This window comes from Manis javanica, chromosome 4 (assembly GCF_040802235.1).
Source record: "Manis javanica isolate MJ-LG chromosome 4, MJ_LKY, whole genome shotgun sequence".
NCBI lineage: Eukaryota > Metazoa > Chordata > Mammalia > Pholidota > Manidae > Manis > Manis javanica.
The window spans coordinates 18,844,742-18,862,607 of record NC_133159.1 but is presented as its reverse complement, the minus strand read 5'-3'; the positions used below and the strand labels follow the sequence as shown (position 1 = coordinate 18,862,607).

General features: G+C 48.0%; 2 protein-coding genes across 7 annotated transcripts in view; one reads left to right on the top strand and one right to left on the bottom strand.

Annotated features, from left to right (window-relative positions):
- The window catches only part of MACO1 (macoilin 1), a 51,609-nt gene extending 50,214 nt beyond the window's left edge, over positions 1 to 1,395 (bottom strand). For 2 of the 4 annotated variants that reach the window (XM_037017845.2, XM_037017846.2), the window contains exon 1: positions 1,084 to 1,393. In XM_037017845.2, coding sequence (XP_036873740.1) covers positions 1,084 to 1,090 — 7 coding nt within the window. In that variant the 5' untranslated portion in view covers positions 1,091 to 1,393. Of the gene's footprint in view, positions 1 to 1,083 lie in introns of all 4 variants that reach the window. The other 2 variants (XM_037017850.2, XM_037017848.2) reach the window with 2 other exon arrangements.
- An 8,450-nt stretch (positions 1,396 to 9,845) lies between these two features.
- LOC108408701 (RH-like protein) overlaps positions 9,846 to 17,866 on the top strand; it is a 33,560-nt gene continuing 25,539 nt past the window's right edge. For 2 of the 3 annotated variants that reach the window (XM_017678924.3, XM_037017901.2), the window contains exon 1: positions 9,846 to 10,039. In XM_017678924.3, coding sequence (XP_017534413.3) covers positions 9,895 to 10,039 — 145 coding nt within the window. In that variant the 5' untranslated portion in view covers positions 9,846 to 9,894. The remainder of the gene's footprint in view (positions 10,040 to 17,866) is intronic. The other variant, XM_073233424.1, reaches the window with a different exon arrangement.

The following is a 17,866-nucleotide window of genomic DNA, read 5'->3' as shown; positions in this document are numbered from 1 at the left end:
TGCAAGGTGTACAGTTACGCGAGGACATCTTGGGTGTCATCTCTACCTCCCATATTTCTCTTAAGTCCCACTGTTAGAAGAGCAGAATTGTAAAGCGTCAGGAGGGTTCAATGTAGCCTGTATCTACATGCTGAGAATTCTCTTTGTAAACTAATTACTTTTCCACTGATATCATTTCTTTATCGAGGCAAGTACCATTTAGAATTAACATTCAGAGAAGAACCAGAAAATAACAGTCATACACAAATTCTGCTTAGGAAAGCTGTGATTGTCACCAGATTGCCCAGGAACCTGTTGTCCATCTTCCCCTCAGAGTACCAAATTCAATTTCTATTTAAAGGGCCACTGCTTTTCTTTTGCAGGAAAAAATAGTTGCCAGTTTGGAGAAAATCCCTTTTCAAAGGTTCGAAGACAGCTACCCGCTTTAAACTGTTAAAATAATGTTTGCTGAGAAAACGATCTATCAGCTCTTTCTGAGTCTGGACTGGGGCCACATGGCATGATTTGGGGGTACCGCCTTCAGTCCTGTGTGCCAAGTTTGAGATCTCATAAAAGTAGAAGGCGAAAGAATGGGCACAGTGGGCACCTGCCCAGTCTGCCGGGAGCCTGCAGGGCCACTGTCTGCTCGCAACTTCGTCAGCCTTTCCCTCCCGGGCATACGGTCCACGCGCCTCCCGGCTCAGACCGACGACCCTCAGGCCAGAGCAGACGGGGGACCAGCGGAAGCCCTTTGGCCCCGGGAACGGCCCTTGGGGCCCAGAGGCACAATCTGGGGGGTGCGGACTCGGAGGGGGCTCTCCGACCACCCTCCCCGGAGGGCTCGGGCGCTCCCAACGGCAGCGCGGCGGTCCCTCAGCCCGCACCAGCCGCACCCTCCCAACCCGACCGGCAGCCCTCGCCACGCCCCGCGCCCCCGGGGCGGACCCGATGGGCCGGCGAGGGCCCCCCGGGCAGCGTTCCTCCGGAGAGTCCCCGGCGCGGAAGTGCGGCCTAGTCGGGATTACATAACGGGGCCGGACCCCTCCGGAGCCCAGCGGGGGACGCGGGGCCCGCGCAGGCGGAGGCGGGGGTGCCGCCGCTCACCTGCCATAGATGCCCTCCGTGATCCGGTTCCGCTTTAGGGGGCGGCGGAGCTTACTGCAGTCGGCGTTCCGCCGCTTCATCCTCCCGCTGGGGGGCCGGGTGCCCGCGCCGCCGCCGTCTCTCACCTCAGCCGCCGCCGGCCCTCCCCGCGTCGGGCCTGGACTCTACCCCTGGGGCCGGTCACACAGACATGGAGCCAGCACCCGGGGGGAGGGGGTGAGACAGGCAGGGGGCGCGTTCAGAGCCTCCTCCGCCTTCGGAAACAAAGAAATGACAATTCCGGGGCCCGCCCGCCCCAGCACCAGCAGCAGCCTGCCCCGCCTCCTCGCTCCGACGGACGGCCTTCGAGACCAATCGAAGACGCCGCTTCGCCGCTGCAGCCCAATTCCAGAACCCGCTGAGGCAAAATGAACCCTAGAACCCGCCTCCTTGAGAGACAGAAGAATGTACCAATCATTATGGGTCTGGGCCCGTGCCTGGGCCTATCAGAAAAGATTTAAATAGAGGCTTATAAATAGGCCCTATAAATATAACATCCTATATTATGCCTTGTAGCGAAGGTACGCCTCATTATTATTGGGTTGCATTTCATTGTATTATAATCCATACTACGGCATACTGTGCTAGATTCACTGTAAGCTATCACTAGCGCCACATGAGATCGGAGGCCTGGGTTTGCGGCATGTGCTGTTTCTGCGCTGACATGTGCTCCCGTCAGCCGCGTTATTATGTAAGGGGCTCGCAGCATCCTCCCCATCCGGGAGCTCTGGGGGCAGCTCCAGAGTTCCTTTCTGCTGATCCTGGAGCGCTCAGCCAGGCTAGCCCCGTCAGCGCGCCACGAGGGTACGAATGACAAAGCAAACCTACACACACACATACACAGACAGACACACGTGCGCGCGCGCGCACGCATGCACACACACACACACACACACACACACACACACACACACACACACACACACACACACACACACACACACACACACACACACACACACACACACACACGTCCCGTGACGTGATGACAGCGCTGCGGCCAATCAGAGGAGGCGCTAGGCGGGCCGCTTCGGTCCCGCCCTCTGAGGTCACGTCACGGGGGAGGAGCCGTGGGTGCGCGCGACGTCGCGTGAAGCTGCCGGGGATGTGTGGGGCGGTGTGGCTCTGTGTACACGTCCGCAGGGCGGGCTGGGCTGCGGGCTCTGCGGGCACCGTGCCTGCTGGACTGGGCTGGCGTCGGCGTCTGAGGCGTGTCTGCCCCGCGCCGGGGAGTGGGGATCGGGTCCTGGGGATAGAAAGCCAATCGAGAGGCTGCTCCTCGGGGGCCGAGTTTCTCCGAGGCTGCTGGGCCAGCCACCCTCCTTACCTAATACTCCTAGAGCGGAGATTTGGTGCCAGGCACCATGCAGGGTGCTTTGCCTCTCTTTGTTTTGCTCATTTACTCCTCGTTAAAACCTTGCAACGTTGGTATGGCAAAAAGACAGCGAAGATTTATTTTTAAAGAGAAAAAAATAAGAATGTCATTAAAGGAAAAGGGAAGATGTAGAAACGTAGTAGCCAACAGGAAAAATGTTACCCATGGATCCCTTTCACTTTAACACAACCACTGTTAACATTCTGTATTTTTTCCCTTAACTGTTTTCCCTCATGGCTGATACTATTATTATTATTATTATTATTATTATTATTATTATTATCATTTATTAAACAGAATGGTGATCATACTAGATGTTCAATTTTGTATTCTGTTCTTCATTTAACACAAGCGTTTTTACATGTAATTATGCACTTTTCCTATTTCTGACAGTAGCAGAATCTCTTACTAAGCGGCTGGGCCAATTTAACCACTCACCAACAGCAGAACTGTTAGGTGGTCTTCCAGGGCATTAAAAAAACTTCCAGAAGTAAATGACATCTTGTTTTGTCCTGGGTTGAGTGGACCTCTCACTGTCCTGTGGTCACTCCCTTAACACCCCTGAAATAGGAACTTGTGATTTATACCAAATGCATCATCCTCAATCACTGCTCGCTGTTACCTTATCCTGCTCACAAATCAAAGATACCCTAGTGCCTGAAAGAAAAAAACCTATTCTCTATTACGGCATCCAGGGCTCATCACAATGGGGACCCACTCCTCTTTTCTAGGGCTACTCACTGTCCTCAGACCCACTACAAACCTCTCCTCTTCCCTCCTTCCTGCTTTTGCTCCTATACAGCGCATCTCCATCAGTGCTGCTCCTGACTTCTTATTTCTTTGGTGAAGCTTATCCATCCACCTAGGCAAAAAGCTTCTTGGGAATTACTACAGAGATGAAGTTTAGAAACACGGCAAGAATACCTGCTTATTCATACTAGGATTGGAAGTCCAGCTTGGCCATTTACTGGCTTGGCCAAGATACAGAATCTCTCACAGCCTCTGTTTCTCCTCAGGTATCTTTTAAGTGTTATAGGATAATGAACTTTTAGAGCCGAGCATGCAGTCAGTAACAGCAAGTAATTACTGTTAGTAGTATACTTGTTTTTCAGCCCTCACCTCTCTGCCAGCATGTTGATAAAGTGGCACTGGGCAGCCAAGGATAACAAACTCTGTGAACTCGAACTTTCACCGAGACTGCCCATCATTGTAAAAGGATCTGAGTGGAATGCTCTGCTTGGGGCAGCCGGAAGAGGCATCAGGCCAAGGCAGATTGGTTCACTGGGGAGGATACAGGCAGGACCTAAATCAATGTGGCCGGAGATTGAAAGCACTAGGAAGGAGAGGTACAAGGTGGGATCCTGGCACCAGCCCCCACAGGGACTCCAGATCTGACAACCCCCTTGTCTTCACAACCTGGGCCAGAGACTGAGGCAGCCAACTTCACAAGATTAGCCAACTCCCAATTGGAGGTCTTTTCCACTCCCTACTATGTCCTTGTCATCTAGGAAGGTGCTGTGGCACACTGTGGAAAGGATAGGTGAGTAATCTGGAGAAAAGATGAGAGAGGCAGTGGGGACACTTGCCAGCTTTCTGGAGCTCACTACCTAGCCTGCCATCAAATAGGTCGCTGACAAGGGCATTGCATGCAGTGGCAGAAATGTGGAGTGTCTGGGAGCCACTGGACACATGGCTGAATTGCTGTTGAGCATAGGGCTACATGGGAGCAGAGAAAGGGCAGAGAGAATCTCAGGCTGATGACCCAAGAAGAGGCAATCTGGAGGTCTGGGTTTCAGTCCCAATTCTGCTGCCAACACACTAGTGTCCTTAGTTGAGTCACCTGTTCACCCTGTGCCAAGATCCCCTCTGGAGACATTTCAGGCTCTATGTTTAGAAGCATTTTTCACATGTTAACTCCATTGTATAGTTGAGAAAACTGAGGCTCAGAAAAAACGAGGTCATGCATTTGGTATGGTAGAGCCAATTTAGCTCAATGGCACAAGCTGAATAAAATTAAGTGTTGATGCTATAGGCACATATAAATGGCTGTTAATGGTTAGGGTTGTTGATCTGATGATCAACTGGAGTAAGATGATGGGAATGGCCTCCTTGCCAAGAGCCCAAGAATAGGCCACAGTAAGAATTCTCCTCTCCATTACCTTCTCTCTTACTTCTCCTGCCCCAGTGGACCCTCTCTTTTCCTAGCTCACCCCAGCCCAATCCCCTTTGGCTCTAGCTGAGTGCCAGCCTTTCCCCTCTGAGCCCTGAAAAGGCCCTTTGGGATCATAAGGGCCCAGAGCTGGGCTGCCATGAGGTCAGCCTCCTACTTCCACCACCAGTCAGGAACTAGGGGAATCAACAGGGGCCGTTTACAGATAAGTAAAACAAGGAACGGAAACCATTTGTTCTCACTCAAAAGACCTAGGGCCAGACAGGAATTCAGGGCTGTCCCTTCTCTTCTATTCCCTTTTATATAGGGACTTTCTGATGGCCAAGGGGTTGGGATTCACAGAAGTTCAGAATAGCCTTGAGAGAGATCATCACACCCTGTTTCACAAACAAGCAAATTTCATCCCCACCTCTTTCAACAGAGTGATTTCCTCAAGCCCACCAGGCAGGGCTGCTTTGCTCAAGCCCACCAGCTTTGCTCCTGTCCCACAGGAGTCACAGAAAAGTCCAGACATTGGGATGGTCACCTCTTATATCTATATCTGCCAGAGAACCTATTAATGGAGGATATTCATTGTAGTGTTTAGAACAGAAAAGTTTAGAAGTAGCCTAGATAGCCCACAAAGGGAGTTGGCCAAGCAAGTGATCACACATCCTTACACTGGAAGTCAGTGTAGCATGGAGAACAATTAAGCATAGTACTATGTGAAGCCACTAATCTAAGTACTTTGATTTAATCCTCACTACAACTCTATGAGGTAGAGATTATTACAGAGGAGAAATTAAAGAGGAGAAAACTATGGCACAGCACAGTTATTTGCCTAAAGTCACATAGTAAGTGATAGGGCTAGAACACAAACTCAGGCAGTCTGGTGTCAGAGCCTAGGCTCTGAGCCACCATCCTACAGTGTTGTAGGAAGATTCTCTTGGCTTGGAAACTGCTTATGATATACTGTTCATTAAAAAAGCAAGTTACCAAATCATTTGTGCAATATAATTCTATTTTTATAGGGAAAAAATAAGGCATAAATTCACATGAATAGAAAAAAATCTGGAAAGGTTCACACACTTAGAAGCAGAGCTGGTTTTGAAGATGTTGAGGTGAACCTTTTTGTAAACTTTTTGCATCCCTTCACTTTCAGAATTTCCTACCATAAACATACTAAGCTTGTATAGTAAAAATTGCTAACATTTATGAAAACTTATCTACACATCTGGCACTTTATATGCACTCCCTTACTTAATTTTTACAACCACCCTATGGGGTTGACACTGATTTTCTCCGCTTAACAGATGATGAAACTGACTCAGAGATAGTGATCTTCTTACCCAAGGTCACACAGCTAATAATTTGCAGAGACAGGATTTGAATCCAGGTTGCCTGGCTCCAAAGCTCATGTTTGTCATATGAACAAATGGTTGGCTTAGCCACACTTTAACCAGGCATGCCCAGAGCAGAATTTTACCTTTGGGGTGGACAGGCTTCCAGAGAGGGAGTGGAGGGCCTGCCCGTCTTGTGGTCACTGCCCATGAATGAGCTTTACAATGCTTGAGTCAGGTGAGGAGAGCCTGGTGAGTGTTTTCATACACTATTTTCTGTTTGTACAGAAAGTGCATGATCACATGTGAAAGCTGCAGTCTCCCTGACTTGGGTCGTCATGGCTGGAGGAGGCCTGGCCACTCAGACCAGGATGTCACAGCCTTGGACCGCTTGCCCACCTTCATTTCTATAACCCAGGTTGCCAAGCATGCTTACATATTCTCATGTGCACAAAACCCCATGAGAGCAGACTAGCTCATCTTATTTGACTCATAAGGCAATTGAGATGACCATGAGTGGTTTAGTAAGTGGAAGGCAGAATTACAAAGTAGTTAACAGCACAAGCCATGGCATCAATGGGTTGGGTCCCAACTCCACCATTTATTAGCTGTGTGACTTTGGGCATTCACATCACTCTCTGAGCAGCAGTTTCCTCAGCTGTAAAACAGGAGTGATGATGCCTGTACTCACACAGTTGAGGGAAAGATTAAATGAAATAAGATATACAAATTGCTTGGTGTACTGCTTGGTTGTCCAGAAATGGCAGCTGTTATTCATTCAGCAAATATTTATTGAGCAACTACAATGGACCAGTCACCGGGTGCTGAGGATGCAACAGTCAAAGGCCCCTGTTCTCCTGTTGCCACGATCTGAGGAGGGAGGGTGGAGCAGATACGAGATGGGAGGAACGTTTCAGGTGGAGGGAGCCACAGGTGCACACAGTGTTCTTTGCCCAACATTGTCTTATGAAAAATTTCAATCATACCAAAAAAGTTGAAAGAATTGTACAGTGAAAAGCCATTCACCTCCCACCTAGTTCAACAATTAGCATCAAACTGTATTTGTTTTATGATGTATGTGCTCTAATCCCCTGGGTTTTTTTTGTACCAGGTGACATGCCTTGAAGATTTGGAGACAGAATACGTGGAACTGTAGTCAGAAAATGGGCCTTTTGCAAGAGTCAGTGAGAACACATCTTACTAAACTGATGGACAGTACTGTAATGGGGTTTGTGGGGGGGATTTTGTGAAGGGGGGACCCTAGTAAACATAATATTCTTCATGTAATTGTAGATTAATAACAACAAAATAAATAAATAAATAAATAGTCAGTGAGAACAGAAGTTCACCTTTTGACAAATCTGTTGAGAGAAGCCAATTTAGCGGAGAGGACCCCTCCCTTTAGTAAAGAAAGCCTCTTAGTGCAGCAGGAAGCTTGGTTCCCTTGCCAAGCTGTCAGTCCCTCACGGGGCAGGATCAGGATGCACAGGGGTTTGGGATGCTGTCTTGCCAATGGGTTTTAGCCCCAGGCAAGTTCACTATAGATTCAATGTAACCAAAGAAGTGACAGTAGAACCTTTTTGGGGTGAAAGGTTTATACCCAACTTTATTTCCACAGTGGCAGGTCAATCACTAGAATCCCGTCCACTCAGAGCGAGTCTGCATGCAGCAAGCCGGTCTCTGCCTCTGGGCCTCTCTGCCCACACAGCCATCTCAGTCTCTATCCTCGATGCTGCCACCACTCCAGTCTCTGCTCTCCTGCAGCCTTGCAGCCATGTCACCATGTTGCACAGAGCACAGGGCTAAGCTCTTTACATAGAGTCAATAATGATGTATTGCCCACACATGTGTAGTGAGCTAGCCAACCAGGGCCAGGTGAGAATCCTGGCCATAGGAACCTTCACTTTATCTACATGTGCCATTGAACCATCTGCCATCCACAATGAATTTGCAAGCTGCTGAAAATAACCATCAGGGGCTACAGGCACAGGGGCTGACAGTGGCTGGAAATCTTTTCATGTTTGTCTGGCTGACATTTGGTGTCCCTAGGCACGTGGGTCCCAATACTTAGTTTATAGGCTCCTGGTACAGAACCCAGGCCAGTAAGGGTCATGTTCATTTACCCACTGCACAGGGGAGTGCCTCCATAAGGAAACCCAGACAAACAACAGTTCATAAGAAGTGCTGACAGCCAGAAAAAAGCCAGGAATCAAACCAGGGGTGACTATGAGGGGAATGAAGACTTGTGATCTCTGACCTCTAGGGGTTGGGACACCTTCTCCCTTATTTATTACTGAGGTAGCAAAGCACTTGGAATCCTCTGTTCCTAGACTTTTAGGATGGGAAGAAGACCTAGAAGTTATCTAGACTTATGTGCACGAATCAGAGTGCCTGGGTTCAAATTCCAGCTCTACTACTGACCAGCCCTGGGACCTTGCGCAAGTCACTTAACTTTCTGGGCCCCAGGATATTAGGTTCATAATATCTACACCTCACAGGGTCATTAACTGAGCTCATACATGCAAAGTGCCTAGAACAGTGCCTAACAATGGTGTTTAGCAAATATTAGCCCCAGAAAACATGTAAAGCAAAAGTAACCAGTGTTAATGGTTTGCAACCAAATTTTTTCTATGCTTGCATTAATGTAGTATTATTTTTTTTATTTTACAAAAGTGGGAACATATTGTTTACACTGTTCTGTAACTTGTTTTTTCACTAAATAATATATCCGCTTTTGATAAAGCCTGAAAGCATTTTCCTTCGGATTTTTCCACATATGTTCAGAACCATCATATTGGTGGCAAGTTTTGTGTCCTGTAGTTTATTAGCCAGCCTCCTACTATTGGACATTTAGGTTATTCTCATTTTTCTCTTCTATAAATAAAGCTATGATGAGCAAGAAGTGGCAGATGCCAACTTGTTGTATGACCTAGGGTATAACCTTCTGCGTCTTAGTTTCTTCATCTAAAAACAAAATAACAAGATACTAGTGGGTGAATAAAATCTCCTGCTATCCTCATATTAATCACTTCTAAGACATGTTGGACAAGTACCCATCACCTTCTACTTGCATTCCTCTAGTGACAGGGGGCTCACTATGTCATAAGCAGCCTGTTTCACCGGACAGTTGTAACCGTCAGTAGAGTGTCCACTCACATTGGACCAAAATCTGCCTCCCTTCAACTCCCAGTCTAGTTTGACTCTCGGGGACCCCACAAATTCAATCTTTACTCAGTGGCTAGTGGCTGGGGCCAGCGTAGAAGGTAAGAAAACTTGATTCCTCCCTCCCTTCTTTCCCCCTTTCTTGTTGTTCACTATATATCAGGCCTTTTGCTAGGCACATGGATGAGGCCATAGGAGAAGTTAGCCGCAGGGACAGAATGAGATCCCAGGTGTCCTAAATCCCATTTCAGGGGACTGTCCACAACTGTAGGATGGGGGTTCCCAGGCTGGTGGCCTTCCCCAAATGCACTGTAGTGCTCATGCCCCACCCAGAGTCCTGGGCTGCTCTGTAAGGAGGTGGCCAGAGGTGGGGGCAACTTCAGTTACCCAAGCCTCCTTTTCCCTCTCCGCCAAGTACCCTTAAAAGGTTTAGAAACAAATAGATTTAAATATAGATTCAAATATAAATAGTAGCTCTGAGGGGTTAGTTCCCTGTCCATATCCTCCCCAGGGCTCAGCATGAGTGACTGAATGAATTAACTGATGTTGGAATAAATGCATTCTTCCCCATCCCTGTTGGTCCCTCTGCTCCTGTGTTAACTCAGTAGACAGGCCAACAGAGCCAGCCTTGCAGCCTGAGATAAGGCCTTTGGCGGGTGTCTCTGCTATCACTCCTCCGAGTGGGTGTGGGAGCAGAGGGGTGATGCCTGGTGCTGGTGGAAGGGCCCCGTGGAGACAGACACAGGATGGTCTCTAAGTACCCACGATCTGTGCGGGGCTGCCTGCTCCTCTGGACCTTAACGCTGGAGGTGCCTCTCATCCTCATCTTCTTCTTATTCACCTCCTATGACACTTCCTTAAATAAAGAGAAGATCATTGGGGCCTATCGAGGTGAGTGTCTAGAGGTGAGGTGGTCACAGAGGCAAATAGCAGGGGCAGGGGCCTGGAAGGTCTGTGGTCCTCCAGGGACCTAGATGTTCCTTTCCACAAAGTCTCCAAGGAAAGGGGTTCCTTCATCTTCTCCATAAGTTTGTGCAAAGACCCAGTTAATAATGGAGGCTTTCCTTTTGGACCAGCATGGGCATCACCTCTTCCAAGAAGTCTTCCTTTATTTACCAGGGCAGAGTGAGGGGCCTCCTGTACCACCCTCCCCTTGGAAGCTTTAGTCTGTTCTCTTTCTCCACGCCCAACTTCTTCTCACTCAGGGGCTGGGAAGTCTGCATTCTGTGTGCAAAGCCAGAGCCGTAAGGTATGGCTAAAGAGGAGTGTAGGATGGTTGTTATTTCATATGCAGCTAAAAATATTCACGGACTGGATGAGAACAACTGTAAACAAGACAGATGTCCACAGTGGTGTGGCTTTTGCTTTTTTAAAAAACTGAGATGCATTTTAAGCATCTCAGTGCGCCAATATGCTGTTTATGGTAATGGGTAGGCTTCCTTGCGTGTTGTCCCTGAGCCAATTCTGAAACTTGGGTCTGGTTGAATGCTTGCCTGCTCCTAAGGGATGCTAACTGACTGGGTAACTGGAGGCAAAGGGAAGGCACCCCTGGGCTCTTAGCAGGGGACCGTGGGACAAAGAGATGATGCAGAGAGGGGAGCCTCTGCACCAATCAATGGACTGGCTAGAGAGAGGCCCTGAGCACAGACAAGCAACACCTGACACAATTTTAATTCATCTCAATTTACTTTAACTCTTTTGAACCCAATACAATGTAATTCAATGCATTCATTCCTTCATTTATTGATCCAGCACTGTAATACATCCAGTGTGGAATCCAGACACATGCTAATTAGAACTGATATTTATTGCACACTTACTACGTGCCAGGTACCATTCTAAAACTCTGCACTGAACCTTCACAACATCCCCATCACATAAGTACTATAATGATCTCCATTTTTCATACAAGGAAATAAGGCACAGGGACATGGAGTAATTTTCCCGGTGTTGCTCAGCGAAGCAATAGCACCACAGATTTAAATTTAGGCAGCCTGGCTTTAGTTTCCATGCACATGACCATTATGTTTCATGTTTCACCATCTCATTTTATAGGGAGGTTGAGTCACTTGTCATATAGCCGGTGGGTGCAGGAACCGGCATTCCAACTCTGTACATTGGCTCCAGGGTCTGTGTTCTTCACCCCATATTGTGCTGCTAGCATAGATATAAAGTGTCCTTGGACATTCATTTTATGTGGGAGCACAAAGGAGGGTCTACGACCCAGGCAGGGGGGCTGGTGGTGTCATAGCAGGCTTCTGTGGGCTGGTGAATGCCCAGCCCGGTCTTGGAGGCTCAGTTGGAGTTAACCGTGTGGAAATGGAAGGCTGTCTAGAGAGGACAGCAGGAGCCATTGTGTGTGCACTCCCTGGAGCAGACCAGACAAGGGCTTATCACGGTTGGTGGAGCAGAAAGAGAGAAGCAGGGCATGGAGAACCCACAGGGTTGAGAAAGGAGTTTGGTCTTCATTCTGTTGACCTAGTAGGAAGCAGGAGTGTGATGAGTTTGGTTTTGAGTTAGGGAGAAAGCCATTCCAGGGCTGGGGCAGAGGATGGGGGAAGGAGACATGACTTGAGGTGGGAGACCAGTGTGGAGGCTGCAGTGTGGGACGGACCAGGGGGCTTCAAGCTTTTCTGATCACGCACACCATTTTTCAAGCATGCATCACATTTACACGTTATACTCAATACTCTGCATTAGTATATTTTGTGCATTATACTATGATGCATACACACAAATTGGAAAATGTGAAAGATGTCAAAATGAAATACATAGTATTTTCAAATTACTGATCACAGTGGTTCTAGTCCATCTCAAGGCAAGGTCCCTTGTTAATGTTGCTGACAGTGGATGTAAGATTCAAGTGGATGTCGGGGTCGGCTTCATAATTTCACATTCTCTTGGTTGATGTCTCACCAGATCTGATGAGGTTGACTTTTATTTTTTAACCTTGAATGTGACTGATGAAGAACTTGCACAAGGAGAAGTCTGCCCTTCTTTTGTGTGCTTGGCTGCCACTGTTGTTCTGTCTTCAATCTATGTTTTTTGGACTAAGTAATTAGTCCATCTCATGAAGGTTAGTTGAGTTAAAACTAGGTAACTTAATCTGTCAATTCATTTATGCTAATCCAGTCCATGTAAACTGCAATGTTATTCAAACCAGACAATTCTAAAAAGACATGTTTGAGACTATCAGAAAATCTGAATGTAGCATGAGTATTATATGATACACAGGAATTATTGTTAGTTTTGCTAAGTGTGATAAAGGCCTGGTGGGTTTTCTAAGGGTCCTACCTATTAGAGAGGCATATTAAAATGGAGCAATGTCTGGTGTTTGCTTTATGCCAGAAAAAAAGAAAAACGTGGAGAAGGATAGTAAAAATAAGGTTGGCCCCATGTTATGATCATCAAAGCTGGGTCTGGGTACCCCACATTCACAATGCTACTCTCTGCTTTTGTATATGCTTAAAATTTTCCGTAATAAATAACGACATTTTTTAAAAAACCTGACATAAGTTGCAACATGATGACTATGGAGAAACACATGCCATTCCCTTCCCTTCAGAATGGGGAGACAGGGGATGGACTAATTACTTAGTCCAAAAAACATAGATTGAAGACAGGTGAACATGGCCCAGTGTTCCCTCAGGACCCCTTCCAAACTCAAAGCAGTCTGACATTCTGAGCAAGCGAGAGGGGATTCCTGGGTTAATCTGAAGGTTAAATACTTTCAGAGTGGTAAACTTCACCAAGTGCCTTTGGAGGTGGAGTAGCCTAGATCAATGGTTCTCAAAGTGCGGCCCCCAAACCAGAACCTCAGCACCCCCATGGCATTTGTTAGAAATGCAGGTTCCCAGGCCCAGGTCCTACTCATCAGCCATCTGTTTTACCAAGCCCGCTAAGTGACGCTCGGGCACTTGAAAGTTTGGGAACTACTGGAGCTTGACTGATTCAAGTCTTGCCTCTGCGTCTTCTTAGCTGTGAGAACTGGGGCGAATGGTTCAGTCTCTCTCTGCCTCCGTTTCAACTTTTGTCACATCCTGGTAGTACTTTTTCATGATGTTATTGAAAGGCTTGAAAGAATTCACACATACATAGACTCGTAAATGTACTAGCTTTTAGTATTAATGTTTGATTTCTTATTTTTTAATAAAAATAAATAAAGCTAGAGGTGCTAAGATCTTCCAGCAGCCGCTATGACTGTCTAGAGCCTCCTCTGAAGTGTGCGTTCCCTATTCTGATGACCACTGGTCTGGATGACCTGTAGGGAAGCCAAATGGGTAGGGGCAGTGGGCAAGAGGCAGGGTCAGATTCAAGAGATATTTAGGAGGTAAAATCATCTGTACTTGGTGAAAGCAAGGGAGGAGTCAAGGATGGCTGAGGTACATGATTTGGTATATGGAGGGGCCAGTTTCTGAGATGAGGGGCACAAGGGGAGGGACAGATTGTAGGGTGAATGAACAGTGATGTATTACTTCTGGGCTTGGAGCTGAGGTGATCTGTGAGATGCTTAGGGGAACAGAGTGTATCAGTTATCTATTGCTGCATAATAAGCCATCCCCAAACTCAGTGTTTCAAACAGCAAACATTTAACTTGCTCGTGATCATGATTCTGTGGTTTAGCTATTTGGGTGGGGCTCAACCGGGCAGTTCTTGGTTCCACTTAGGACCTCTCACGCATCTGCAGCCTGGAGGTTTGACTGGGGGGATGACCTCAAATGGCCTCCACACATCTGGCAGTTGGGGCTGGCTGGCATCTAGCCCATGTGCTTCCAGCAGACAAGCCCAGACTTCTTCACATGGCAGCAAAAGAGTTTCTGCAGAAAGGGCAAGCCCCAGTGAATGGGTGCTTTTCGAGCCTCAGCTTGTATGTTTACTAATGTCGCGTTGGCCAAAGAAAATCATAAGGCCCAACTCAGGTGGGAGGGGTCTATACTGAAAGGCATGATTCACTAGGGACTGCTACTGTCACCATCTATCATACAGAACCTGCTCTAGGGCAGCCAAACTGGGGAGCTATCTTGGGCCCTGCACTACGAATATCTCCCGGGTCTCCCTTGTGCTCCTCAGAAGCAGGGAGGAGAGCTGCTAGAAGACAAGAAGGGCTTTCTCAGTGGCAGGGGAACACCCCCCAACCCTAAGTCTTGGCTGCCCCTTAGATCGGGAAGTGTCTGTTTCTGTTCAAGCTGCTGCAGGGGTGAGGGTGGAGTGGGTGTAGAGGTTGTCAGGAGGGGAAGGTAGCGTGGGTACCAGGTGTGGAGGCCAAGCTCAGAGCCTGATGGACTGAGCCGGCCTGGCTTCAGGGTGGTTGGTGCTGAAGTGTCTACAGGCCAGAGGGAGGGGCACAGATGGATGGGGGCACACAGCTAGGATCACAGGGGCAGCCAGGCAGCAGTGGGGGAAACAGTCTAGTCCAAGTCACACAACTAATAAGTGGGGGGCATGGTATAATAGTTACTAACATTCACTGTGCACCCAGTGCTAGGCTAAGTGATTTGCGTAAACCAGTGAACTCAGCACTCACAGCAATCCTCTGAGCAGGTACTATTTTTTCATACCCATTTTACAGATTAGGGAGCTGGGGCACAGAGGTAGAGCGAGGCTCTGAACCCTGACAGCCCAGCTCAGAGGCACACTCTTCACCCTTACACTATCTATCTGTATTAAGAAGCAGACTGGCATGATAGTTAAATCCAGATAATCCGGATGCAGATCTCCCACTACTGTTTGCTAGCTGTGTGACCTGGGCGAGCTACCTCACCTCTCTGTGCCTTCCTTTCCCCATCTGCAAAATGTGGAGAGCAAGTGCTGCAGGAGGTGTGGTAGGTTAAGGCTCTAAGGCACCTGGCACAGCATCTGACACACAGAGGGCACTCTGTATGTGCCTGCTGTTACGATGGTAGGTAATTATTGCCTCAGCCCATGCTGCTAGACTTCCAGGTTAGACTTTCTTTCTGCAAGTCATGGGGCTTCCATAAATTTTCCTGCAGGCTGTCTTAGACTGTAAAATTCCCCTCTGAGGCCCAGTCGTTAGGGACCTGGTAGCACATCCTGCCCTTATCACCTCTGAACACCTTCAAGCCCACTAGCTTATCAGCCCAGCAGCTGATGTGGGGTGCAGCACAGGCTCTGGGGGGTGAGGCTGACACCAGGAGGGATGCCCTGAGTAGGAACTCAGCCCCAAAGTGGGAACCCAGGTAGTGAGGCATAGGGGGCCTCAAGCTCTGGGAGGCCGGGAGAGGAGGCAGGAAGGGGTGGGGAGTGACAGAGAGAGACCTGAAATCAAATGTTTGGGGTGAACAGGCTCTATCAACAGCTCCCAGAAACTGCTACCCTAATTTCATCCTGCTGGCTGACACACAGCTCCTCCCTCAGGTACATATGGGGCGTTGGGGAGGAGGCCCTGACCCATGTACCTGGCAGCAGGGCCAGTGGCTGTGCCTGATAAAGCCCCCACCCAAGATCTTCTGACTTTAATTTTTAGAGCCCCACCTCTGCCCTAATCCTGGTGACCCTCCTGACCCGCCCACTGATCCCCTCCTTGGAATATGCTTTAGAGAGTATCAAGTCCAAGGCCCATGTGTTACAGGGAGGGAAACTGGGACCCAAAGAGGGCAAGAGACTTGCCTAATGCCCCTTAGTGAGGTGAGGGCAAACAAGAGCAAAAGGTAGTCTAGCCTGGTGGAAGGGCACTGTACCTGGAGTTCAGAGCTTGGCTCTGCTGCTAGCATGTTATGTGTGGCCTTGAGGAGGGCACAGGCTCACTATGGTCTGCTCTGAGACCATAGGAAGAAAATGGAAGGGTCTCCCTGCTCACGGAATTCTTGATAAGCCTGGACCCTCTACATGTAGTGTTGTTGCTGAATGGCAGATGTGTTTTGTTTAACAGTGATATTTAATAGAAGATTGAATGTGAACATCTAGAGTGGGGTGTGCATTCTCCAGTTGGCCACAGTTCTCACCATGCCCAAATATGCATTGCACCCTTCATACATGTAGCTTTCTTTCTGTCTCGCTCCTGAAGGAATTTGAGCAATCCTAAGAGCAACTCCCTATATAAAATGTGCCCTGCCCACGCCAACCCACTCCCATTCCTAAGAGGATGCAAGCAGGAGACTAAATCATTGTCTGTACCTCCCTCTCCCCCATATCAGATGAGAAGGTGCAAGATGTTGAATTAATACATACTTCTCACCATTATCCAAGTCCCCAAATCCCACAGAGACCCTCAGGGGTCTCCTACATCCCGCTGCTATCAAACTGATCTGGGAACATCAACATCCACCCAAGGCCTGTCTATGGGCAAGATGCAGGATACGTGTATTTTTTCAGTGAAAGTGAATTTAAATGTAACTGGAAGGGCTTTCTGAGATTTAGGAGAGTTCTAGAACTGAGCTTCCTCACTGTTATGAGAGTCAGGGCTGGGGCCCAGTGGAGACCAGGTGAGTTCTCGTTGCTGTAATGAGGGTGACAGTGGTGTGTGGTGAAGAGCTATCGTTTACTGCGTGTGTTGCATGTGCCAGGCGCTGCGCCAAGCCCTTGAACAAAACATTTCTTCCCTCAGACCTCCTGGCTGGCACCCTCTGAGGTGGGTGTGACTGCTCTTATGCGGCTGGTGAGGAAACTAAGCAACAAGGCCACATAGCTATGAGGTTGAAACGGATGAATTGCCATTTTGTATAGGTCAAAAACGCTCAAGTGTTGGCAATTTTCATACTGTTTAACGTAATAGGGAATCAGAGAGCTGAGATCAAACACAATTTGAAGTCCATGCTTTTTTCATTTTTTAAAAAATTGTTGACTGTCTACATGCTGGTGCTAGAAAATTAAAACATGGGGAAAAAAAGTAAAATTGCCCCAAACCCAGAGATAATATCCAAATTAGTAATAAATTCCTCCAAGAGCTCTCTCCAGGCACTTACACACATGTGAAAATAGCTGGTGTTTGTTGATAAAAGAATCTTTATTATTCTGAGTGATTATGTGCATTAGACCATTGGATGCTGGCATCCTGATTAAGGAAGGATGATTATTTTTCCTATTTAACAGATGAGAAAACTAAGAGGGCAGGTGACACAGTAGCTAAGGCACCAGCTTCGGGGTAAATTGCCCAGGTCTCAATCCTGGCCCTACCAGCTGGAGCAAGTTACTCATCTCCTCAGTGCCTCACTTTTCCCATCTGTAAAATGGTGACACTAACAGGACTCACCATGCAGGGTGGTTGTCAGAACCGAATGGGAGAACCTATGTAAAATGATTAAAATAGTGCTGGCACATGGTAGACACATAATACATGCAGGCTGTCGCTCAGATTCAGAGATATTAAATAACTAGATCAAGCCACACAGCTGGCAAATGCCAGTGCCAGATTTGAACCCAAGCTTTTCTAGTTTCAGAACCCACGGTGCGAAACATTTTTAAAACCTGGAATTAAATCAAAGTGTCCAGCCTTTTCCTTTTTCTTCCCTTCCATTAGCTGAGTCTCTGTACTCACCAGCCCCTGCACAGTGTCTGAAGCTGGTAAAGGTGAGGGCCACCCAGCTGGCCCTGGTGCTTATCTCTGGCCCACCAGGTCCCTTGCAGCAGGTGGCAAAGGAAGAGAGCTGTTTCCTGCAAGCATGATTTGGCTCTTGCCAAAAGAACCCAGGCCTTGTGTCTGCCCGCCCTCTTTTCTGCATGACCTGGGCCACGTCACTGGTTTCTGTGGCCTGATTTTCT